This window comes from Acomys minous (assembly GCF_964271855.1).
Source record: "Acomys minous genome assembly, chromosome: 9".
NCBI lineage: Eukaryota > Metazoa > Chordata > Mammalia > Rodentia > Muridae > Acomys > Acomys minous.
Genome location: NC_140490.1, coordinates 62,315,169 through 62,343,046, shown reverse-complemented (window position 1 = coordinate 62,343,046; position 27,878 = coordinate 62,315,169). Strand labels below are relative to the sequence as shown.

Below are 27,878 nucleotides of genomic sequence, written 5' to 3'. Positions count from 1 at the left end.
ATTAAAAGCAACCTACAGATTCAATTCAATTCCTATCAAAATTCTAACGCAATTCTTCACAGAAATTGAAGAAAACAACCACACACACACAAAAAAAATTCAGAGTAGTCAAAATAACAGTGAACAACATAAGAAGTGCAGGAGGTAAAGTGTCCCTCATTTTAAGCTCTACTACAGAGCTGGGGTACTGAAAATAACACAGCACTGACAGAAAGCAGACACCCTGATCAATGGAACAGAACTGAGACCCTGGATATGTTTATGTATCTATACTTTACTTTTGACAGTGGAGTCAAAATATATACACTGGAAAAAAATAAAGTATCTTCAAAAAAGGGTGCTGATCAAACTGAATAGCTACATATAGAAAAATGTAAGTAGATCCTTATCTTTCACCTTGAATAAAACTAAATTTCAATGACCAAAGACTTCAACACAAGACACAATACCCTACATATGTAAGAGAAAGCACTTTCTGAACAGTATCCAGGTAGCACAGGCATTAAGACCAGTGGCTAATAAATGAGATTTCATGAAACAACAAAGCTTCTGTGTAGGGGAGAACACTGTCATTAAAGGAAAGAGGTAGTCTATAGAGAATGGGACAAATTCTTTACCAAGTATACATTTGACAGGATTGGTGTCTAGATTACATAAGGAACTAGAAAAATAAAAATAAAAATAAAACCCTAAATACCAAGAAAAGAAACAAGCAGACTAAAAACTGAGCCACGGAACTAAAAAGAGTTCTCAAAACAAGACAGATGGCTGGGAAACAATGTTTAAATCATTTATTGCTTGTAAGAGTGCAAATTGATTTCACTATAGAAATCAGTGTGAAAGTTCTTCAAAAAAATACAAAAAGATCTACCACAAGATCTGCTATGTGATTCTTAGACATATACCCAAAGGACTCTATACCCTACCACAGAACTATTTGTTTATCCATTTTCATTGCTGCCAGAAAAGTCACATCTTCACAGCAGCCAGAAAACAGAAACAGCATAGATGGCCTTCGATTGATGGGCAGATAATGAAAATGGGGTATTCATATACATTGGGATATTATCTAGCTATAAAGAAAAATGAGATCCCCAAGGAAATGGATAGAGCTAGAGATAATCACTCTGAATGAGGTAACCCAGATCAAGAAATATAAATACTGCCTCGTTTCTTGCATATGTGGATGCTAGCTCTGAATCCTCCAACATGTATGTTACATCTGGATTACCCATACTGGGTACGAAATGTGTACAAGACCACGATGGGAAGGTGAGGTTTCTTAGGAAGGAGGATAGAAAACAGGTGGGACAGAAGGGTAAAGAGGATAATGAGATAGGACAAGTTAAATGGGGTGAGAACAGGAAGAAGAGATAACACAAGATCTTTGACAATGCAGTATGGACACCTAGTATTGTAGTGCCTTCATAAAATATATTCATCTACACATATACATATATGTGTACACACACACACACGCACACACACACACACACACACACATATGGTTAGTGCAGTGGAGTTACCCTATAATGGACGTGGGAGTTGGGGAGTGAGACGAAACACAATGCCAGAAGCCATAGCAAAGAAAAACAGACCAAAAGAAAATATATCACAGCAATAATATGATTACCTCCACCAACAAATAACCCGTTTATCATTTCTGTTTTTCAACAATATCAAAAAGAGGAGCCAAATTTATGGCATGTTGCTAACATTTTCGAATTGACTGTCAAATTGACTATGAAAATTATTTTGTATATGCTATAGTCATTAAATTACTAGCAGCTAGTCAGCATGGTCTTTGTTCAATCTCAAGTTCCCAACATACTTCTTGAGCAGTGGTTCTCAACCTTCCTAACGCTCTGGCCCTTTAATACGCACAGTTCCTCAGGTTGTGATGACCCACAAACATAAAATTACTGTTGTTGCTACTTCATAACTGTAATTTTGGTACTGTTATGAATGTTAAGTAAATATCTGTGTTTTTCTCATGGTCTTCCGCAACCCCTGTGAAAGGGTTGTTTGACCCCTGTAGTTTCTCTTTGCTACTTTGTGGGTTCTTCTTTTTCCCACCCTTTATGTCCCTAGTTTCACCCCCTATCTCTAGATAGGCGAGAAAGAAAAGATAGAGGGAGGAGAGAGACCCTTGAATTTAATTTCTTCTTTGCTTGTAGCTGCCTTTGCTACTTTGTGGGTTCTTCATTTTCCCACCCTTTATCCCCACCCCACCCCCAATTTCATCCCCTATCACTAGATAAGAGAGAACAAAAAATAAAGGAGAGAGAAAGATAGAGAACTCTGACTCTAATTTTTCTTCTTTGAGCACAACTACTAACAAACCACAACCAACCCCCCATGAATGACCACCAACCACCAACCAACCCCATCTATCAGGGCTCTAACATTTATATACCCTCTGAAAACTTCCCAGAATTCCAAACATCACACAATCATAGAAACTATCTGCAGCTGGCAAAATCACACCTCTGCTAGAACAAATCAAAGTCAGCTGCTGCAAAGCAGCCACATATCGCCACACCTGGGATTAACATGAAAACATATTCATATATTTCTGTGTTTTTTTAAGAAAACAAAATTCCAGAGTCTCACTGCAGATCCCCTGCCCCCAAAATGAGTCATGATCCACAGGTTAAGAACCACTGTTCTAGATGGAGTAAATGTCTGGTAAATACTTTATGTACCTTACAACACAAAACTGTTCACAGGTCTCTCTTGCTGCCATAAGAACAACTACTGGTAATGGGGGGGGGGGAGGAAGGGGAGTGGGAGAGGGGGAGGGAGAGGGACAGGGAGGGGGAGGGAGAGGGAGAGAGGGAGGGAGAGGGAGAGAGGGAGAGGGAGAGGGAGAGAGGGAGAGGGAGAGGGAGAGAGGGAGAGGGAGAGAGAGAGAGAGAATATGAATACATCCACAACCACAGGGCACCAGAGGTCATCAAAGAACAGATTCTCCTTACTCTATTCCCTCCCCATGTGCACATTTCACTCAACCAAAGTCCTAACCTCCACCTTCAAGGAAATATGGGATACACACCTAGTGAATACAGGAAATTCGTTTCTTTTTTTTAACACTAAGAGTTTTTTTAAATACATGTTAAATATTAAAAATCTGTCTTTCTGAAGAAGGTGTAGCCCTTTAATATATAGTTAAGAAAGCTGAATAGTTATGAAGGGGTAAGATGGCTTAGTGAACAAAAGTGCTTGCCACCAAGCCTGACAACCTGAGTTCTGTCCCTGGGTACCATATGATGGAAAAAAAGAATTGACTTCCATGAGTTGTCCTCTGACCTCCACAATAGTGCTATGACGTGTACACACACACACACACACACACACACACACACACACACACACACACACAATTTATTTATCTTTATTGACAGCTGCTATATATACACAAAACAATCTTCCACACAAAATAAACAGATTACTGACAACATACAAGTACTTAGTTACAGAGACTGTAATTTTCATAAGTAATTGTGGTAAATTTTATTAATATATATGTATATATACTAATAATATATAAAATACATATTATATATTTTTATTACATACAAATAAACTAAAGGCAGTTTTAAAAAAACAGTCAATGTCATTCATTGCAGTTTCTGAAACACTCATGATACAATTTTTCTTTCTTGTAATTGTGATGTCAGGTGGGTTGTGTGTATGCCAGGGGCCACTGGGATAAAAGCTAAAACAATGCCACATTATCACCAGTCCTTCCCAAATCAAACACATAATGGGGAACATTTTTAGAATTAGGCACGTGAGTAAGATGTGATGTCTGTAAAAGGATTTGAAGAATTCTAGACCTTTGCCCATTGGTATTCAATTTCTTATCACCCTCAAAGACTGAGCATCATAGAGAAGTATAGGAGTCTCCTGTTTCACATGTACAATGGGTCAACAGAGCCCTAGAGACAAATATTTACAGTACTAGGCCTTCAAAGAGATTCCAGCCTACTCTGCAACAAATATTTATGGTACATTTTAAACCTCTACTTTTATAAATACAGACCGAATGTCACACCCCATAAACTTGAGGGAGCACAGTGTTAGGTTTCCACAGTGGAAGCCCCAGCAGATGGTTCTAAGGGTTGCCTTACCTGACAGAGCATCTTGAGCTTCAAAGAAGGTACTGAGGCCACCCTTCACGTATGCCAAACTACCCTCGCTCTTCTTGTTGGCCTGCCTTTTGAGATTGGTGACTGCCATCTTGAGCTGTTCAAAACTGAAATGAATTAAAAAGCAACTGTATGAGTTCCTGACAAGATGATCCATTAAGGGTAAAACACTAGGAATGGTGAGGCTTCTGGGAAGCATACACAATACTACAATAACCGCATTTTTAAAAAATACTTTCAAATTCGTATCTAGATACAAAGCTTTTATTTATTGTGATGCTTGACAGATACAAAACAAGTCTTATAGTGTCAGATGGCATTCCAAGTGTGTCGGGTCCCTAAGAAGTAAGTACAAATGTAGATATTATAATATACATGATTTGTCAGATAGAGGCTCTGAGCATCTTCTACTGACAGGGAGACCCAGCTGGCCCAGTTGAGGGGCAGTAGTTCAAAGGCAAATTTTTCCACTCTCACACACAAGTATCCTGGAACACTGAGCACACTGCTCATCTCACCACTTAATACACAGTCCTCTACCCACAATGACAAAAATCACACAAAGCCTGTGGGCACTGTACAGCTTAAGTAAGAGCCAAGAAGCAAAGCACACGAGCTGCACGTGTGAACTGCCAGAACGAAGCCTGCTACTGGGAACGCTAGTTTAAAATGTTTCAATAAAGCAACAAACATACCATTTTATCTCTATCAAAAGCGGAGAGGGAGAAAAGGTAGGCTTCTGTATTGTAGAAACTTTATTTCTACTTAAACTGACAAAAAATCTGTTAATAAAATCTGCAATGTTGTTTTAAGTATCATAGTAACTCCATACACAAAACACATCAATTCTGAGTTATGACAGAAAAGGCATGTCCATAATGAAAAATTAAAGCTATCTTCTACAATTATAGACTGACTCTTATAGTATTTGCTTTAAAACATTATCAGAACAAATTTATTTATATACTAAAATACCAATTTTTCTCATGTTTTCTAATAATAGTTTTCACCTCTATAAGTGACTAAATTATATTAATACATACTTTAACTCACTGACTTACAAAGGACGTAAGTCTTAAGTAACAATCAACTCCTCTATCTAAATGTTTTCATTAATATTGCTGTTTTCAATCAATCAGGCAAAAAGTTACAAATGTGCTCTTTACGGCACAGGGAAAATACTAGAGGAAGACGTGAACTTGGAGATTCAACCATCTCCTTATCTTCACAGAATGATAAACTGGCTCAGGTTTTTGTGCTCTGTGGTCAGGAAAGGTAGGATGTTCTACGTTTCACACAGAACTTACCATGTTTGTGTGACTGATAAGGAAATACTTTACACTCACCTGAGTCAGTCTAGGTCCCCTACTAAGACTCTACAGATAGGGTCAGGAATAAGTCTTCTAAGAATGTCATTTTACAAACAAGGAAACAGAAGCACTGTCAGGGACTCACCAAGCCAGAGAACTCACAGGCCTCCAGCTACGCTACCCTCCGCAAGGGCAGACTTAAGGCAGCGTTGCTGCGTCAGCCCACTGCCTGAAGCCCTCAGAGTGCAGGGCCTGACGCCCACTCACCTGGTGGTGGAGTGATTTTCTATGAGATACCAGGCTGCTGAAAAATTCTCACTTGTAAAATCAGCACTCATGCCATGGAACAGCACTTCCAAGTCCTTCTGAGGAAGTTTACTTCTGAAGAGAAAAAGGTAAAACACACACAACTGATACTGTACTAGCTACTGATATCATGTAACATACAATAAACTAACATGCAAGCCTGTGTGTTTACATTCAACAAGCTATCAAGAACATATCTGAACATATGTATAGAATATACTCTCTATATTACGGATGATTTCCTACCATGTAAACTTCCTTGTGGCAAACTTGACATTTAAAATTAACCAGCACAGATGGAATAACTTCTTTAACCTGTCATTGTCCTACCTGAGGTGAAGGCCGGCCTCTCATTGTACTAACTGAAGTGAACATCAGCTTGTCATTGAGCTATCTGAGGTGGACAGATGTTTGTTATTCCTCAGGAAAAGTTCACACTGCATCTACCCTGATCAGACCTTGTCTCTAGGCACAGAACCTTGCAAACTTTGCTGCATCCTTGTTCGCAGGATGATGTCCAAGTTCTCAGCTCCAAGTTTAAGGGTTTCCCTGTACTGAACCTGCTTCTCTCTTAGGACTCAGTTCTGCAACTCTAATTCCCACACTAGAAGCTTCAGAGCCTCAAAAATACCACACCCTCGGGTGTACATCATGTTGGTGTTTGCCCTAGTCCTCTGACTTGCTGAACCTTTTATCAAATATGTTTCCTGGCCCTGATGAACTTCTCAAGCCAAATTACACAATATAAACAGAATGCCACTTTAAGACTGATACCTTTACATTTTATTCGATGAAAAACACCCCTATGCTACAAGAGAACATGGGCAGTTGTTTCTATGTGCTCGTGTCTAGAGCGTCGGAGTGTCTAGAGTGCCCACACACACACTGAGGAGCCTCACCACGACTGAGGCTTCATCTTCACCTGAGGTAACACTTTTGCGTCCTTCTCCCAGCCATGATCCAGAGTTGACGGTTTGACCGTTACAGGGTTAAGTGGTGACAGGCTTTTTATCCCTCCTGTTAGTTACTGCACCACACTGTAGGTTCTAATGGGCACTCAGAAACTAGTTTAGCACTGACTCCTTACTGAGGCCCACAAGATAAAAGAAGGCACAGGAGTTCTTATCCTAAATCTGTAGTTACCTTGGCCAGACGACCCCAGACAAGTGCAGTTCTCCATGGCAGCAAGGCTGCACACTGACGCAAAAGTCATCACCTTATAAGAACCAGACTGACACACTCACAGGATATCTTAGGGTTTTATTGCTGTGAAGAGACATCATGACCACTGCCACTCTTATGAAAGAAAACATTTAACTGGGGCTGGCTTACAGTTTCAGAGGTTTAGTCCACTATCATCATGGGGGGCAATATGGCAGTGTGCAAGCAGCCATGGTGCTGGAGAACGAGCTCAGAGTGCTACATTTTGGTCCACAGGCAGCAGAACGGGAGATGGCCACACTAGGCCTAGCTTAAGCATGAGACCTCAAAGCCCAACTCCACAGAGGCACACTTCCTCCAACAAGACCACACCCTTTAATAGTGCCACTCCCTATAGACCAAGCATTCAAACTGATGAGTTTATGGAGGCCAGATCTATTCAAACCACCATACAGGACAACAACCTTGCAGAATCTAACCTGAGACAGTGGCCATTCAGAGCACACCGTGGCCAGGCCTGATAAGCCGTGCACATCTACTGCCCGTTACCCCAACCCTGCCTCCTTCTAAGCCTCGGGTTCATGCCAGTAACCTGAAAATGGACTTGAGACCCATGGAACCCTTTATCTGTTCTTCCTAATGTGGTCATGTCAGTGGCAACAGGAACTGAGGCACCAGCACCTGCCTGAGGAACTCCCTGACAGTGTTAAAGACCTTAACCCAGGTAAAACTGGATCCTGGGCGTCAGCACAGAAAAGAATTCAGGATGAGCCACTATGACGCCGAGTTGGTTTTATTAAATGACACCTACAACAGATTCTACACTCATGGTTGACAGAGGCAAAAAGGACCAGGAAGAGCATAAGGCATCTGAGAGAGAATGATATGGGCTTTTCTGAGAGAGGGGCATGCCACTTTCTATACAACAGCCATGCGTGCCAGAAGGGCGGCTTCTGATGCTATTATCTTTAAAGGGTTACATACTGGGGTTGGTAGCCAAGACTTCCTGACTTCCTGCTGCGTAGAGGCCCTAGCTCTTTTGTTCTAAAGACCCAGGTCCAGGGAAGGGCAGGATGAAAGGAGAGGTAAGATGAGACACTGCTAAGCCCTCACCAGTACACCGGGAGTCCTGTGCTCTGCTTACTGAACCCTATTTGAGCTATGTGTACATTTCCACATGTTCCCTGAAGGTGACTTTTGGGGACCTCCATCCATGGCCTTTAGATGTATTCACTTCCTCCTTACATTCACTTACACTGCGTTGTCACTCCTAGGACACTATCCATATGGCACTAGCATTTGCACTGAGGACAGTGGCAGCTGCAAGCCAAGCCTATGCTTCTCTCTTCTTACCTTTCATTCGGTGAGCATGTCTGAGAAGGACTGATGGGAGGCTTCCTGAAAAAGGTCTCTACATTTTAAAGAGAACTCAAAAGAGTCCTTCTGCCCCTACACATAATTGTGCCAAGTTTCAACACCAAGAATTTTGAAAAACATTTTGTAATTATGAAGGAAACTCGCTTATCAGAAGAGCAAACCTGAGTTCCTCAAACCTCAGTGACATGACTAAGAGAGTGTCACCTCTGGGTTTTGTACAGTATGAGAAAGAATTGGCATTTTCCGTTACCTACAGCTGAGAGCATCTTGATTAGCCTTAAAAGTAAGCTAAAATAGACTGGTCAAAACATGTATACCTAGAAAATGTGAAATAGAAACAAGGGCTGCAAAATGCAGCTGACTCACCCAGGACTCCCGGGCTGTAGGCACGGATCAGGCACCTAAAAGAGCCCTAGGATCCTCACCTGTATGCACAGCTGGGAAAGCAGCTCACCTCCCCAGCTCCCATTTACCCTGAGGATGGCAGCAGCTTCTGCTTGGCAATAGCTTGATTAAAGTTGATGGTAATTCTGGAAAGCTGCTCAAAACTGCTATTACGTCCTTTATCGCTAGCTTTTCAGATTTCACAGATTATTTTCTTAAGTACCACTGTATTTTACCTCAACATAACAAGTAAATTAAATACCATTTTTATAAGCAAATAAAACATGCTTAAGGGTTACATGTCATTAGCCATGGTTTAGCCTGGTCCTTCTGCTAAATAAAGAACCACAGCTAAGAGCTATGAAGACTTAAAATGTCCATGACTTTCCTCCCAGCAACAGGAAGGAGCAGGGTGCTAAGCTAGCCCATGGGCACACAGACAGAAGCCAGCCCAGAGGAGCCTTCCAAGTTGAGGAACAGCTCAACAAGCCTGTGAGAGAGCGCAAGGTGATTATTCATACTTCATCTACACTGTCCCCGCAAGCTGGGAGGGAGCCACTGGGAGGCACCATGAACATTCACAAGATATTTAATCAAATTAGTTTACTCCCTAACCACACCTGCTGCCTCTAAAAATGTTTTCCATTAGATGGCAGTGTAAACTCAGACTTTCCCTTCTAAAGAGTCAGCCTTAGGCATCTGACCAAGCAGACAGATACACAACAGGGAAGTTTGTAAAACACACACTAGGAAACATGCTGTGAGTCTGCATGCTTCCTTGATGTGGCAATGTGGGCAAGAGGGCTGCTTACAGTTAATGGACTGGTGCTGGTCTTTGAAGGCATATGCTATACTCATATCTTTCAACTTTAAATTTCAACAACATAATTTACAATGGTACATTAAATATTATGGGAAAAGTTTTATTTTAAAATCTGGCATACTTCTGGACGTAGGCCCTATACCACAGCCCACAAAAAAAGGTAAATTCAAGACACTTCTATGATGTTCCCAGAAATGACTCTGCTGTCACCTTGTCTTTCTTGTAATGGCAGCTTTCTAAATACACTGGGGAAACTGGTCACTGTTTCTTTCTGTTGGAAATCCGACCCAGTAAGAATAGAGCCAGATGCACATTGCCCCAAATCCATGTAGAAATAAAACAGATAATACCTATGCATCAACTGAGTATCCTAGATACCACCCCCAGTAACAGCTCACTCAAAAAGTGGGAAGTGATTGAAAACAGGGGCCAGGCTCCATTTCCCTGCCTATACTTTATGCAAGCACACTGCCAAGACTTTCTTGATAAACATTCTCCTTAGGCGAACAGGACTTTTAAGAAACAAAATCTAGTGAGGACTTCCACTTAATGTGAGCCTATTTTTATCTTCTTTTACAGCTTAAATAGTTTGTATCCATTATAACTGGAACCAGGCAAGAACATATGTATTTGTGACACTCAGCACAGTAAATCAGAAATACAGACCTTTTACAAGCGAAGCCTAGTCTCAGTCAAAGCGAAGTTACCTTTTCAGAGCAATTAGTAACGTTTTTATAAGTACCATGGCACCATGTGTGCAAAAACATCAGTTAAAAATTTAGGGACATGAAGGACTTTAATAGTCAAAGGCACCAATAAATGCCAGTTGTTAAAAACTTGTGGGCTGAAAGATGACGGCATGCATGCTGGGTCCACCAATAAAGTATATTAAAACCTGGCTCATACCAAAAGCAGCAAGGAGCCTATATTAAGTTATTCTCACTTGCTTTTTCATAGTCAAAGAACCTAGAGGCTCACAGCACCATGGGGCTCCTCGGCCTTCCTCTAAGTCAGCCACAGCGGATCCCACGGCAGTTACCAAGCACCAACTCATCTTCCCAAGACCGGTCTCCCACTAGTCTGTGAAGTCACCAGCATCACAGTGATTAGTTTATAGTATGCATTTATACTTCAGACCTTGTTAATTGCTACTTTTCCACTAGCAAATAATATTAAAATCCCCATGTTCCTCATTCAGTGATCTAAATTTTTTTCATGATTTGAGACATTCATACAGGACATTAGTAAAACCACAGGCAGTAAGGATTATAACCAGAATGTAACATCATTCTCTATGGGGACAAAAAGGTTTTACTAAAATATATTAAGTGGGGGGCCGGGCATGGTAGTGCACACCTTTAGTCCCAGCACTCAGGAGGCAGAGGCAGGTGGAGAGTTTGAGGCCAGGCTGGTCCACAGAGTTCCAGGACAAGCCAAGGATACACAGAGAAATCTTTCTTGAATAAAAAAAAAAAAAAGTGGGCTAAGAAAACAGGCCCCACTAGTGTCTGGCATTCTGCCTCTCCTTCCCCCCACTCACACACCAAAAGGATAATCAAATCCTCATGAAACAGAACTCAGGAGAGCCCATGTAGTTTTCTTAGATGGGAGGGAGGGAGCCACAGAGAGAAGGCAGGGAAGGGGAGAAAACCTATTTGAATAAATAATACCTATGTTTTTTGTTTGTTTGTTTGTTTGTTTGTTTGTTTTGTTTTTCAAGATGGGGCTATTCTGTATAGCCCTGGCTGTCCTGGAACTCGCTTTGTAGACCAAGCTGGCCTCAAGCTCACAGAGATCCACCTGCCTCTGCCTCTCTTAGTGTTGGAATTACAAGCATGAGCCACCAGCCCTGGCACATTTCCCCAATGAGAAAATGCCTTTATAACACTGGCCTCTAGTGCATTTTCTAAGTTAGTGACTGATGTGGGAGGGCCCCACCTATTACGGATCGTACTGCCCTGGGCTGGTGGTGTAAGTTTCCTCCAAGAACAATCCACCCTGAAGCTCCTTAAGCAGGAAGGTAAACAACGGAAAAATAGGTAAAGGAAGTCCCTGAAACTGACCAGATCCTCAAGGCCCCTATGACGCAGAGTAAGCAATAAAAGCTGAGAGTCTCTCTCAGACAAGGAGAAGCTGAGCTGGAAAGATGACTGTGAGAGCGGAACAGCAGCCTGGAAGAAGCAGAAACCACCAAGCTGCCTAGAAGAGGTTTAGACAAAGTGTGGCACCTAGAACACTCTCCAATCTGTTGAGCTGCCTGCAAGCTGTGCAGTGGGCTCCAGGTTCAGAGCTTTCTGAGTTGTCACCCATGCTGGGGCAGACTTTGGCAATGCAGCTGTCTAGGAGTCACTTCTGTTCCTGTAAGCAACCCCACTAAAATCCATTGGTTCGCCAATTGGACTTAATGGTATCCATACTTTGGTCTGTCATGGGATTCCTATCTGGGGTGAATACACATGTGAGTAGTGTCTCCCCCAAAAATGTTCTGCACACAACAGCTGGAGGTCTTAGGTGCTATAAGAAAACAGGCTGAACAAACTATGCGCCAAGCCGGTAAACAGCACTCCTCTAAGGCCTTCCCATTATTAGTTCCTGCCTCACAGTGTCCTGACCCGACTTCCCTCAGTGATGGACTGTGAACTGAGTAGTAAGATGAAATAAGCCATCTCCTCCCCACGTTGCTTTTGGCCATGGTGTTTTATCCCAGCCATAGGCACCCTCACTAAGACTCTCCTGCAGAGTATGTACACCCCTTTGGTCGGCTTCACCTGCAAAGCTGCCTCTTGGGTCAGGAGGAGCAGTCAGGATAACCCTTTCTACACCTCACAGCAGCCCAGGGAGAGATGATGACCTGCAGGAGTTTTGATGCAGGCCCTTCATGGGTTTTCTGTCAACTGCAAGCCTACCTACCCATACTTGACAGCGTGCTCAAACATTCCTGCCTTTTACCTTTCTATTTTGAACTGTCTCAATCTTAGTTTATAGGATATTGAAACCCTTGAAATAGTTTGAGAATATCGTCTGCTTTCTATATGGTACCTAGACACCCCAAGCTCACTAAAAGCTGCTAAACTCTATGGCTTTCCAACAAACAATTTCTGCCCAAACTGGAGCCCCTGCATCCTCTTGAGCAGGGTCACTACTGCGGTTTGCCCTCAAAAGCATTAATGATCTTCAAGTGTAAGCATGAGGTTCAGTATTTAAAGATTAATCAAAAAATATTGCTCATTCTTAGAAAACCTATAATGCAGATATGGTTAAGACACTCACAGAAGGAACTTGCTACCTTTTGTGACTACTCTTGTGGTAACACCCATCAGGTGACTCACTTATGAAACAAGGTATTCTCAAATGGCACAATTCTGATCAATGAGGTTAAATGAGTCTGGGTTAAGTAACAATTTAAGCAGGACATACCAAAAACAAAAGATCCCTAACTATTCTAAAATATATCTAGGAAAGTGAATCAGATGAATAGATTATAATTCTGCTGATTTCAAATATCATCTAAACATATTAAAGTATACTAACGCTCATATTATTAGTTAAGTGTGTTGGGAACTGGGAGCACGTCCATAGTAGAATGCTTGCTTTGCATGTAAGGGTCCCACATTCCACAGCCAAACCCCAAAACCAAAAAGTAGTAGTTATTAAAATTTCAAAATGTTTTTAATCACAAAATATAATCTCCTCCCAAAACTAAAATAATTTGTCAAAGATTTTATCTAATGAAAGTACTGACTTAAGCAAAACTCACCAAGCTTTACAAAGATTACCATAAAAATAAAAAATTAATAATCAAAATAAATAATAATAGTGAATAATCCATAAGGCTGACTTGCCTCCCTGAATATGAACTCCTCCACCACACGAACATAAAACTCCTAGAAGCCAAAGTTTAAGAACCAGACAGTACTCACTTCTCAATCTCTATGCCCAGAGGATTTGCAGGACGAAGAGACAAGGGAGGAATCCCTTTATTCCTGTCAGTCCGCATATCGTAATAGTTCATTTCATCCACCCACACTGCAGACTGATCTAAAATGCCTGTAAAAGTTAGAATTATGCACACAGTAAGATAAGGACACTCCAGACACCTTTATAACTCACCACACTTTTATTTTTTAAAAGATTTAAGGGCACTATAGCTCAATTCTTTCACATCTGGATATTTTATTTTTTTAAAAAAGGCTGAAAATCTATAGAATGGCAAAAGTAAAACTTCTTGGATTATGGTTTCACTATACATTATTCAATGGAAGTAATTTTAAACCACTCACAAGACATTCTAAATAACATAAAATTATTTGGAGACTGTTAAATAGTAATGATTAAGTTGATAATAACATTTGGAAAATAAATTATAAGATATAATATGACTTACAATGTCTCTTTATTCAAGAAAATGCTCTGAACTCATATGAACTTTTGGAGAAAAAAAATAGCTGAGAAATCTCAAGTCACAAACCATTCAAGTTAAGCATTAATTCCATAGGAAGCTTCCTGCATGTGACAGCTGAGAACCCGCCACATACATATGACTTGTATTTGACATCAAAGTTCTTTTCTTGACTTCAATAATCTAAAGTTATTTTACTACAAGTGCAAGACAAATGTTTTGAAAATTGTTTTTAAAAACTCTCTCTCTCCAAGCATTAACATGTATTCATGGATAGTTACGCATAGCATAGTCCTTGTTATTTCTCATTCTCTTTATTATGCCAAATGCTGGAAATGTCCTACATGATTTAAAAAAAATCTTAAGCTAATATCAATTTGGTAAATCCAACACAATCTCACACAATTAAATTAGCTAAAGAATGCATAGCTTGCAGAATGGAAATGGCTAGAATATTTTGGTGCAGACCTGAAAACAAGACACAAGCTCTGAGACAGCACTCTCTTTCATGGGACTAAGCTCCGCACTGCCCTAGTCAGAACAGCACATGCCTGTTATGCACTGCGCAGCCTCTGAGCTGGAACAGAGCAGTGCTGGATGATCAGGAACTCCGAGCAAGTGTGCTCAGCTGGACGGGCTGGAGTGGCGGATGCTGAGGCTTCCCAGAAGATGCTTGTCTGAGTACCAGGCAGCATCAGGAGCCTGCACAAACATACTACTTCAGCAGCCACAGTGGACATTAACAAGGGCTGGACAAGCCTATGTAGAAGTCTGACATTCTAGGCCTTGTAGTGGAGTACACATGTTTTTGTTTTGATGCCAAGTGTAGGATGGAAAACAGACTTGTGAGAGAACAAGTGATGTTTATCCACTAGAAAATGAACCACCTCGTGAGGGGACTGGTTTTTGCCAGCTGAAACAGACTCTGAGAAGAGATAGATATAGGTATAGGTATAGGTATAGGTATAGGTATAGGTATAGGTATAGGTATAGGTATAGGTATAGGTATAGATATAGATATATGAGCCCAAAACTGGGGCTTTTGGGGTCGTGGTATTGCTTGGCTGTTCACTGCTCCACATCGAGGCACTCCTTAGGGAGAACCACTCCAGAGAACACTTCAGGGCTCCAGGTTCCAGCTGCTGTTCCAGCAGCAACTTTGGCTGAATTGCTGGTCTGCTGAAATCCTGCCAACTATGCCAGAGTAATTGTTCCCAGGAACTGAGTCCAAAAAGGTCTACTTCTCCCGTTCCCATTAACTTCTTTTCTCTCCTATCTAGGGTAGGTGGGTTGGAATGGAGGTATAAGCATTAGAAAACATCAAATAAAGTAGGTTTGGAAAAGGTCGAAGCCTACAAGGCCTATCATTAAATCTGCCCCCCATCTTCGATGAGCCATTCTAAATTCTCTGGGCTGGGTATTCAAAATAAAATTACACTTTCACCTAAGATTTCTTCATGTACTATATAAACAAAGATTATAAAATGATGAATTTTATCAAAATGTTGACACTTCCTACAAAACAGGCTCATGCATTTATTTCCATTCATTTTCTGAATGTAATATACATTAAATATATATTTAATGGGGTTATATTTCTGTATATAAACATATTCATCACATACTAATTCAAATTTTAGTTTTCCTCTATTCCTTACATTTTTCACTTCAAAAGTATATATAAGGATTTGTGGAGGATAAGCAATATAGAAAAAAACTGCTATGCACTGCAATGGACTAAAAAAAAAAATCTCACTTTAAGAGAAACACTGCCTGAATTTAATTAGGATTGATGATCTTATATACACAAAAATTTTATATTCATATATTTATACATGATCTTACAAGATTAAAATGAGGAATTTAGCAATATTTTATTTAGAGAGATAAAGTATCCATGGAATGTTTTTAAAAGTACGATTTGTTCTTTAAAGTGCTACACACTTTACATTTACATTCTAACTTATCCACTCCTATGAGGTTGATAATGGTACATTCTGCTTTTACTCCCAGAAAACAGGCATTAGAGCTACATGGCTGTTGGCACTAAGAGCCGCTTTAGAACTTGGAAGAGTCTGGTTTCTCCGACCCAAACCTTCACAGCTGCAAGGTAGCAGGAGTTAAGTACACGGGAAAAGAGGAAGTGCAGCTCCAGGGGGACAAAGAGGAGCATGGAAAGCTAGAGTGCTGCACGCCTCCCGGCCCTGGACGGCACAGAGCAGTAAAGAAGGGTACTATTACACAAGACCACCGAAACTTTGGCCAAAGGAGAAGCTATTTCACTTAGAATCTTAGCTGTATGACAGCATTAAAGCAATGGCATATGCTCAAGATCAAGAAGCCGAAACCAGTATTCCAAACCGCCCAGGGGACAGATCTCGTCAGGAACTTAGAAAGACAGTTCTCAGTGCTGTCTTCACACTGCAATGTGTAAACTTCAGCTTAGTAAAGTGCTTTTCAGAGGGGATGCTGCATGGTGAGGTCAGGGCCAGCCCTGAGACTCTATCATGAGAGAAAAAGTCATGAACAAAAGAAGGTAACACAAACTCTGAGATGCATATGGTGTGGTCAAAATGAACACACTACATCTAATGTTGTTATACAAAGTTTACCAGTTTTAAGAGCTAAAGGTCAATACTTTTTCTTTGGTATAAAGTCACTAAGAATCTTACCTATTTTTTCAGGTTTGAGTAGTTTAAAAGAGACTGTTGACGTTCCTTTGCCCCCTGACTTGGTTGTGACAATAATGTCTCCTTTGTCATTTTTGGCTTGTCCCACTCGACACACAATTTTGCTCGCAGACATCCATTCTGCTGTGAGGAGGCAATTATGCCCACAAATTGTCAAGCCTGCAAGTAAAAGCATGTATACGACAAATTAAAAATTAAAAGTTAAAAGACGCAGCATCTCCTGTTTCAACAGATGCCAATGGCAGTGCCTGGCACAGGCAGCGAGATCTGCTGATGCGCCAGCACTCCTCTGACCTTCCTGGTTTTCTCTCTGACACTAAGATTTCTGTCACAGCCTCCACTATCAGCAGCATCACAACAACCATGGGCTACAGCTATGTCCAGGCACTCAGATTAGTTAGACTATGAGACTTAAAATCTTTTCAGGACGCATTGCTATTATTGACACAGGGTATTAAAATACATAAATACACTTAGCAATCATTTCCTAAAGGATTCTAAACTTATCCGTCTTCTAAAACTAGTCTGTGTGTGCTGTGTCTGGTGTTCAGTTACACAGTCTTATTGAGTGGCCTACACTGGGTATTTTACCTAGTTCAAGCACAGGCTAGAGCACAGTGCTCACAGACACACTCGTGGGAACACTACCTTGCTCTCAGTTCTTATGTCTCCACAGAGCTTCTAGTGGCAAGTTATCTGCTTTCGTGGTTTCCTAACAAAACTCACTATACCAGCCTTCCATCATCCAGCTTCCCAGTAAACTAGCATCCCAACTCAGGCCCATCACACACTAACAGTGACTGAAGGCAATGGCCAGGCAAAGCATAGCATAAAACCACAGTATTGTGACACCTTCATTAGATAATTACCCTGTACATAACAGTGCTATAAGCAAACTGAGGAATGCGGCAGATTTCAGATGCACTTCGTATGAGTAAATAGGATCGATATCCAGGAAGGCACAGCTGGCATTAACTATCCAAGAACAAGGCTATTCATCTGCTCATACCTGTTTTCAAGGTTCCTCTGATTTGGTATTTGATCTGCATTTTAATCCAAAGATTAATAATCAGTATATAATTTAGGTATAGAATCAAACAATTATTTTGAATATCACAAAATAAAAATAAGATCATGTGACCTATTTTTTTTTCTTTTTTCTTTTTTTTTGCTTTCTAAAAACTAACAAGTCTACTTCATGAAATCTAAGAGCATCAATTATTTATCGTTCTGGGGGCACTGAATGCTTTTTATTTCTATTGTTTATACATTGAAACAAGGCCTCACTATGTTATACTGACAGGCCTGGAACTCTTAAGTCAACTACCCTGGGTCCAGCCTCACAGAGATCTACCTCCTCTGACCCCCAATGGATGGAATGAAAGGAACATACCACCAGGCCTGATTTAGCCTCAGTTTTTAAAATGTAACAGAGATTCCAAGTAAAGTGGTTTTTATAGTGTTTGACTTAATTAATATAGTGTCATTTCAGTTAAAAAAAAAACACTTACATTATTTATCAAGTTGCATTTACTCCTTTTAAAAATGATTTCTTGGCAACAGATGTCAAAAGCTAAACTAGCAAGGTTATGAAAGTAATATGCACTTGGTCAAATAAAAATAGCACTGTCCAAAGCTAAAGGGAGATTAAAATGGACAGAGACTACTAAATTGCTAATATTTTGACACAACGGGTTACAATTTTGGAAACAAATCACATCTATATGGCATGTTTTCATGCATTGCAAGGATTTTTTTAACAGCATGGATAAATAAACAACTGGACTGAATTATGTCAAAAGTCAAGACACTGGATAAGACCCAACAACGTTTGGGCTGGAATGTGGCTTCTTTGGTGGAGCGCTTGCCGAGCATACACAGAGCCCTGGGTCAGATCCCCAGCACAGCATACATTAAGCATGCTTGTGCATGCCTCCAATCCCAACAACTGGTGAGAGGCAAAAAGATCAGAAGTTCAAAGTCATCCTCTTCACTCACCTATCTTTGTAAGAATAAATTTAAGAGATGTTTATGAAACTACCAAAAACAAAAATCACACACAATATAGTTAAATAACACTAGCAACAATGGTTATCTGGTTAACTACAGTGCTAAACTCCAATTTTCTTTCTCTAAAAGGGAAGCATCTTCTGGGTAGTCAAGTAGTAGTTAACGCAGGGAAGGCAGTTCCAGCTTAGACTATCGAACTCAGCACTGCGCCTCCGTCAGTTATGAAATCAGTCGAGAGAACATTGAGTCTAAAATGAACTCACGTGAAAGATTAGAACAATATCCAACAGCATGTACTTCGAATTCCACTCTACACCCTCATTTGCAGCTCATATAATCTATCAAAAAGTTATAGTTAAATTTACACTCTAGCCCAACTACCCAACATTCACTTCTATTTTTAAAAACAGTTTCAAGGTTTCATCATTAGCAAAATAAGCAGGACACTCCAAGCTAAAGAAACAGGAATAAGTCTCAGCAACGGCAAATTTTCTGAAGGATTTGAAGAAAAACAGCATTGATGTAATTTGATAAATAATTACTTTCATACAAAAAAAAAGAAAATAACTCATTTTAGTTCAGGTCATTTTATAGAGATCACGACTTCAAAACTACATATTTTCCCTTAAGAACTGAAAATAAAACCCAGCTTGCCACAATGCATTAGAGCATGCCCTTACCTATAAGGTCAGTGGGACCGGTACCCAGGTTCTCCCCTCTAATTATGACCTTGGTCCAAGGAATCCCTTCATTTGGAGAGATGCCTGTCACAAGCGGGGGCTGCCGGGATCGAGACATTGTGCTTTGTACAGCAAACACGTGACTCAGTTATAGAAGCAACCTGTTAAAAGAAAGAAAGAAGGATTGGTACCGGTTGAGATGACACGGACTACAAGCATATGCATGCTTGACAGTTGATACCAACACATAAAAAGTATTCACTCACTACAATTCTAGAGTTTTGATTGGTTTGGTCATTCAGTGTATCATCAACATTTACCAAAGATGAAGTTTATAATAAACACTTGTTAGCACTGTGAGAAATATTCCAAAGAAATAAATAGCTAAATCCTGGGTTCCAAATATTTTCATAGTATTGCCACTGTGTACTCTAGGCCTACACAACTGAATCACAAATAGATACATGAAATCATCGTATTATTCTACTCTCCCAGTTTTCTAAGAAACATTCTCTATTTGTAATTAAAACACACTTATATTCCCTTAAGTGTAGAAATCCACTTCATTTTGAATTATTATATATATTTTCTATCATGCAGTAGTTGCATTTACCTACAACTCATTATACAAATGTCCTCATATGGATTACTGATGCTTTCAGAAACCCCACGGCATAGATTTACAGGCAGAAGCACATGTTTGCTTACTAACAAGAACAAGCAGCACGGATAAAAATACACATTGGGATGCCAGTTAGAGCTGGGCTCGAATACTGCGCTCTCATTTGCTAACTTAGTGGCCTTTTCTTGTACAAAATGAAGCCAGTGGTAGAACACATTCCATAAGACTATTATGCATATTGTGGAGGTAATCCTTAGAAACAGAACATGGCATATGGGAGACAACTAATAAACCCTGCCTTCCCCAGGATTCCAGGGATTTAGCTGCTTCAGGAGGTGGGGACCAGGCTCACAGGCAAACAGGAAGAGCTTGCTGGTTATCTGCATGATTATACACCAGGACGCTGGACCTTGGGTCCTCCTTCTTTCATCCTACACAGTCAGGCAGATGAGAAGCTTACTTTCTTAGGAAGTCACAAGATGGGTGGGGAGTGGGGGTCAGGGGTCAAAAGGAACCTGAGGAGTAAAGTGGGATCCCCACCACCTGTTCTTACAGCATGGATCCTGGTATGAGAACATAGTCTACTCTTGTGTAGGAAAAAAAGACCCAAAGAGCCTGCATGTACATGTCCCCAGCTATCACAACACGGTAAAGTCACGGATAGGCAAACTAGTACACATAAACTAAATTCAATCAGTTGTCAACAGTCTCATCCTAAAACACAGGATGATCAACAAATCAAGAAAACTATGGAAGAGATGGAAGGCAGACAAAACATGTCCTTCCCATGATGTCGTTCATCCAAACTAGACACTTAGTCAGGGTTTATAGCTATGAAGAGACACCATGACCAAGGCAACTCTCATAAAGACAAACAGTTAAATTGAGGCTAGCTTACGGTTTCAGAGGCTCAGTCCAGTATTCCGTAGCAGGAAGCCTAGGCAGACATGGTGGTGCAGGAGCCAGAGTTCTACATCTTGATCTGCAGGCAGCAAGGAGCTGACTATTCCACCATGAGTGCAGATGGAACACTAAGAGACCTCAAAGCCCACCCCCACAGTGACACACTTCCTCCAGCAAGGCCACACCTCAACTAGTGCCACTCCCCATGGGCCAAGTATTCACCCACATGAGTCTTTGGGGGCCAAACCTAGTCAAACAACCACAGACACTGAACTTCAGAGTTCAACCTAGAAAACAGAGACTCTGAAGGAGTCAGAAGGATAAAATGAGGTCATCAGGGGACAGCAATCCAATATGACTAGTGCCCTAAAAGAAGCAATTAGGAAATGCACCCAGAGAGAAGACCATGCAGGGCTACAAAAAGATATTACCTGCAAGGTAACGAAGAGACTTAAGGGAAACAAGCCCTGGCCACGTCTTGATCTTGGACTTCCAGCCTCCGGAATGATGAACAAATGCATTTGTTTGGCTAAGACACCTGTCTATAGAAATGTGTTGGCAGCCATAGCAAAAGAATATAGCATGCAACAAAAGAATTTAAAAATCTGTAAACAAATTAGTATCTGCAAAGAAAGCTTTCATCCCTGAAAGGAAAGCATGCCATCAAAAAGAACTAATACATGTGCGAGCGCGCGAGCGCACACATACACACACACACACACACACACACACACACAGCTCTTAAAACCTTAGCAAAAAAATTCAAAAGCAGTAAGATTTGTAGAGTACTAATAATGCAGGAAATGTTCAGTACTGTCACCCAAAGATGTACTGAGTCTACAAAAGACAGATGTGTATTTGGGAAACAAAGAGGAAAGGAGGAGGGGCTATTGTTGAAACTTCTGCAAGAGGAAACTGACAGCTAATGTCTAAAATTAACTGTCAAGAAATGGCAGAAGAGAGGAAGAGCCATGCAGAGCTGAGTGCCAGGAGAGAGGCAGGCAGAAGTGTGAAGTCTGGCTGGGCTGTATAATCAAAGATTTGACTGGCCTTCCCCTTTGGTTCCTGGAAGGGAAGTGTTAATTGTTAGAACTTCCCAAATAATGGATGAGAGTGTTTTTGGCATTATTGGGCCCCTCAAATCATACTTGAGCTGAGTCCAACAAGATGACTGTGTCCTCTCAGATGGCCATGATTCAAAGATTGAGGTTTTGGGCAAAGCGGACAGCCACACACCCACCTATGGAGAAGGCTATGGAACTGAGTTCAGTAACATACCCAATGACATGATGACACCTATGTAAATTCTTTAATTCAAACAAAATTGCCTAATATCACTTTTTTTAAGCTAAAAGGAGATTATCACTCATCCAAACAAGGTGATTTAAGGCTGTCCTGAGTCCTCTCCTTTTATGCAGCACCTTCCCCTATCAAATAAGCGGTCAGAAGCTTCCTGTCAGAATCTAAAGGTCAGTCTCTCTTCTTGTCTGGTTCCGGCTTTCGCTCTTTTCTGATTGTTCTTCCCAGTATCCCTCCACTCTCAGCAACTATCCACTAGTTGTCCAAAATAAGCCTCTAATCAATTTCATCCTTGCTTTTAAAAGCCTTCGTAGGATACCCACAGTTCACAAAATACTTAGTGCTGTGTGTAAAACTTGTCAGAGCTAGACTCTTCTACCTCTCTCCTCCTTCACCTTCAGCCACTTCATTCTCATTCGAGCCCAGACTACTGAAAACGCCACATCCTACAGCATCAAGTCATTAGCCAAGGCTTAGTCCTTTCCTTAAATATTAACAAACTCATCCAGTTCATTGCAAATCTGCATTTATCCTTAGTAACTGGCAAAATTCTATACCAAAAGACTGTTTCAAAGGAAATTTCTTTATGCTTTATTATCAGCAAGTGTTTGTATCTCAACTTTATATACCTAAAACATCTCAGTAAAGAGGTCACAAGGAGGAAAAGGTGCAAAACTCAACAACTAAATCAACTCAGCAGTAATAAGTTGAGTTTATCTGTATTATGATTCATATTTATATATATAAATCAGTTGTTTAGGGCTGGAGAAATGGCTCAGCAGTTAAAAGCACATACTTCTTTTGCAGAGGACACAAGTTTGGTTACAAGCACAACACTGAACAGCTTACAACCACCTGTACTCCAGCTCCAGAATGATTTGATTTGGTGCCTCTAGCTTCTGTGGGTACCTGTATGCACACGCGCGCGCGCGCACACACACACACACACACACACACACACACACACTTTAAATTTTCAACTATTTAAAGTATTCTAGAAGGAAACAAATAGAAAGTAAAAGCTTCCAAATTCTATTTGCAAGCTATAGATGTAGCTCAGCTGGTTATACTTGCCTAGCTAGCATGCATGAAGACCTGGGCTGGATCCTCAACACTGAGGTGGCAGCCCTTGCCTATAAGTCCAGAACTGAGGAGATACAGGCAAGATGATCAGAAGTTCAAGGTCATCCTTGGCTATATAATGATTTCTAAGATCTTAGTATGAATAAGAATTTTTCTCAAAAATTGAAAATATAATTATGAACAATGAAATATACAAAAATTCACACACAATCTACAACATGGATGATAAAGACCTAGGTGAAGATCTACACCACATTCATGGATCAGAAGACTGGATGCTATTAAAATAGACTACACACATGATCTATAAATTCATGCAAGTTTAAACAATAATTTTGGCAAAATAACTCAAAATTTCTAAGTATAGTCAAGGAACTTAGAATAGTGAAATCAATTTTAAAAAGAAAAAAGTACATAAACTCAAAATATACTACAAATGTACACTAATGAAAACAATGTATTATTGTCATTAAGATGGGCAGATAGATGGTGGAAAAGCTCATGTATGCTCACTTGACTTCTAACACAAAGGTTCCAAAGCAGATCAATGGGGAAAATAGGCAATTTTACCACAGTGTTTAAACAATTGAATATGTATTCAGAATATTAAAGAACAGCTGTAACTATAGCCCCACATCCTTACAAAAGTCACTTCAAAGTGGGTTAGACTCAGACGTGAAAACAAAAATTATAAACTACAAAGATGATGCCATGAGAAACTATCAACATTGTCTGCATGTATAGATAAAGCTATTTAAAAAAAAACCTACCAACATTGCCTGCATGTATAAGTAAAGCTATTTTTAATTTAACAAAGAATAACCATACATTTCTTTAAACTGATTGGTTTTTAACTTCACCAAAATTAAAAGCTTCTGCTCAATCAGAGAAGTATCCTGGAAAAAAATTCCAGAACAGACATATATAGCTCTACAGCTACACACCCTGCATGCGCCTGATGTTATCAGATGTATGTAACTAAGCTTATATTTTAAAAAATGTGCAACTTAGTAGCAAAATATTTTTTAATAAACCAAAGATTTGAAAAGACTTCACAGAAGATCAATAAATTCAATTTGGGGATCTGATGGCACACATCTGTGATCTCAGTACTCAGCAAGCTGAGGAGGACCATAAGTTGAAAATAGTCTGCTACAGAGTGAGACCCTGTTTCAAAATAAGTTGTATATGAATAAGCTAGAGGTATGCATACATAATATCTGAATACATACACATACAATGCATGCCATATAAATAAGTGTGTGTGTGTGTGTGTGTGTGTATATATATATATATAATCTATACAGTTGGTAGAAGTACTTAGGAACTTGCCATAGTGACTATTTCAAGCTGCAATCACCAGAGGTACAGTATCTTCAGAAAGGCCGCCTGCTCTGAAGCTCCTTGTGTGCCACAAACTATTAAAATTCTCTCCAGAAAGATGGCTCTCACATATAAAATAGGACGCATACAAGAAACGCTCTGACACTGCATGCTCCGGTTAAGAAGTGGAACAAAGGAAATGTGTCAAGAGTGTAGGGGCCTAACTAGAAGACAACTAGTGTCCAAACTTGAGAAAATTTAGCATCCAAAAAAAAAATGTCCAGGCGGCTCTCCTGTCCTATGTCCCCCATGTTACAGTATTAAACCCAATAAAAGAAAGGTCTCTTGGGTGTTCCTGTGCCCCTTCCTGCTTTTAATAGTGTACACTGAGGAAATATAAAGCAAAATTGATCGCAACAGGTTGTCTATGTTTTTAAATATATGTAACTCTATTGCAGTAATATAATCAGTGAACAGATACATAGAATAATTACTATAGAAAGACCTTTACTATCCTATGACCACTAATTACTACATAATTAAAAAGAAAATTCACTTAGAGAACACTAAACTATTAAGTATATGGTTTTTTTTAATGGATAGACCACACAGTATTTAATCATCTCCCTGTAAATGAACTTCAAAGGGAAATCTGTGTATTATCCAAGCCAAATTAATAAGAGTATTAGATAAACCTATAATGACACTCTGAAAGTGTCTGGATCAAGAAAAAAATTAAAAGACTGAATATGCACCTCTGTTGGTGGACATTTACAGATTAGACTTAATATCTATTACAAACGGAAGGGTTACTGGATAGGATCCCAGAACAGGACATTTTTTTCTATCAACCACATACTGGAAGGATTGTCATTTGGACTCGGGATTAGGTGTATGGTGTCATTGGTAAATTTTCTAGAGAGGATAACAGCACTGTGACAATACGAACTCTATGAGTAGCAACTATATACTGAAATATTAGAAGTAATGTACTTGATATAACTGCACTGTGCATATGAGCCCTATGCTTAGCAACTGGATACTCAAGTTTTTAGGAAGTGCAGTTCTTTATTTTCAAATATAATCAGACAAAATAAACAGGTAACTGGAAAGGATAAGGAAAATAGGCCAAAATGTATTTGATGATCTGGCTAAGGGACTTGGCAGGATTTTGTTTGTTTGTTTGTTTTGTTTTTTGAGACAGGGTTTCTCTGTTTAGCCTTGACTATCCTGGACTAGCTTTGTAGACCAGGCTGGCCTTGAACTCACAGCGACCCACTGACCTCTGCCTCCCAAGTGCTGGAATTAAAGGCCTGTGCCACCACTGCCCGGCATTTTTAATATTCTTGTAAGTTTGGGTTTGGGGTTTTTGTTTGTTTGTTTGAGACAGGGTTTCTCTGTGTAGCCTTGGCTATCCTGAACTTGCTTTATAGACCAGGCTGGCCTCAAACAGAGATGCACCTGCCTCTGCCTCCCAGGGTACTGGGATTAAAGGAGCGCTACACCTGGCCTTAAAAGTTTTTTTAATTTTGAAGTTATCTCAAATTTATCAAAAACAATGTTTTGATATCATTTTTAATTAAAACACAAATGCATCAGATTAACATCCCATTCAGCTCATTAATTAAAAAACATGATATGTATATATACCTAACATTGATAAAATGCAAAATTAAACAACCAATAAACTGATTTTAAATAATAGAGATAATCAGTAGGCTAATAGTAAATAGTTAATTTTATATAAAATAGCTTTTTACAAATAATTATTCTTTTAAAGGGATAACTATAGCTTTCTTTGTCTGGTCCTCTAGAAGAAGACGTAATAGTGTCTCAAATACTTAAGTATATGCCCAGAAACTATAACACGGACTTTAGCCTGGTAATGTATTAATAAAAATTTAAGGACCTACAAAGACATATACGGGGAGGGGCTGGAGGCGGGGGTGTGTGTGTGTTAATAATTCATTTAGCAAATAATGTTGTCCCAAGGATGCTACAACACTTACTGCATGGAAAATAGACAAGGAAATGTTAAATAATTCACTTGTCTCATGGGTCAATATCCAGTAACCAATTCTTGACAAAGGTAAACCTTCCTTTAATTGGCATGGAAAATTGGGTCCTGAGTGATTTAGTTATCTTACCGACACTATTGAGCTATAACCGTGAAATTACAGCCTAAATGGGATAAGGATGTAGCTTCTTTGAACTACTTTCAGAATCTAGTCTAGTTCACATAATAAACTAGATTTTAAAGTACAAATGCTCTGCTCTCCTTGTTGCCAGAAAAATAACAGCATGACAACATAATGAAAGTAAGTACCATTGACATTACAGGGGAAAAATGGCTAACAGAAGTTACTGTTGGTAGTCTTGAGAGTGGTGACTTTGGTTAGCAGAAAGGGAAGTGCTGATATTGACAAAGTTAAAAAAGAAGAAACTTGATCAATCTGATGAATACCATGAAGTCCCTCATCTGAACAAGCTGTACCCCAAAGATATGCAATGAATTTTAGGGCAACAAACCCTGAAGTGCTTATTGCTCAAGCATGAGGATCCAATTCAGCCTGCAGAATCAATGTTGAAAAACAACAAAACAAACAAGGGTGTGGTGGCACACACTTGTAATGGGGAGGCAAAGGCAAGTGGATTCTTGGAGATCATCAGCTAACCAGCCTAGCCTACTTGACAAGCTCCAGGGCCATGAGAGACCATGGCTCTAAAGACAAGCTCCTGAGGGACATACCCTCTGGTGTCAGCACACACTACGTAGGAACATGCATGTGCACACACACATACCCATATGTATATGTATATGTAAAACACCATGGGCAAAAGGAAAAATTTTTTTAAACTGGAAGCTTGGTTTACTCAAAAATTACTCATAAGCAATGCCATAGCTTAAGATGAGCAGGGAGCTCCAGGGACTCAGCTTTCTTGAGTTAGCAACCATAGATGAGTGGGCTTTTCAGTGATTACAGATGCCTTTGTATCATCATGCTCCTAAGACCCCAAAACACGCACAGGTTCTCTAAGCTGTACTTGGATTGACTCTCCTTAGGCTTTTAGATGTCCTCCCTACCTGTAGCAAGCAGATACTTATGTCTCCTCAAGTAAAGTCATAACAGCCCCTTAGTAAATACAAGAAAAACAGCCAACTCAACCTTTGTATATGATCAATCCAAAGCCGTACAGTTTACCTTGAACAGCTAGAGGTTATGGGTGCCAACTTTATGGAGCACTAAGTTTGCAAATAACCTCAGACTTCCCACAACACCAAAAGAAGGTGGCTATTAATTTACAATGGTAGAGTATGTACCATAGCTAATATTATATGGCCATATTACATCTTTA

At 39.9% G+C, this 27,878-nt stretch overlaps 1 protein-coding gene across 1 annotated transcript in view; it reads right to left on the bottom strand.

The window, feature by feature from the left end:
* The window catches only part of EXOC2 (exocyst complex component 2), a 163,010-nt gene that overhangs the window by 109,850 nt on the left and 25,282 nt on the right, over positions 1–27,878 (bottom strand). The window contains exons 2-6 of the mRNA XM_084796271.1: positions 19,292–19,452; positions 16,584–16,760; positions 13,433–13,559; positions 5,729–5,842; positions 4,134–4,258 (exon numbers count right to left, since the gene is read on the bottom strand). Of these exons, the coding sequence (XP_084652397.1) occupies positions 4,134–4,258; positions 5,729–5,842; positions 13,433–13,559; positions 16,584–16,760; positions 19,292–19,409 (661 nt within the window). The 5' untranslated portion in view covers positions 19,410–19,452. The remainder of the gene's footprint in view (positions 1–4,133; positions 4,259–5,728; positions 5,843–13,432; positions 13,560–16,583; positions 16,761–19,291; positions 19,453–27,878) is intronic.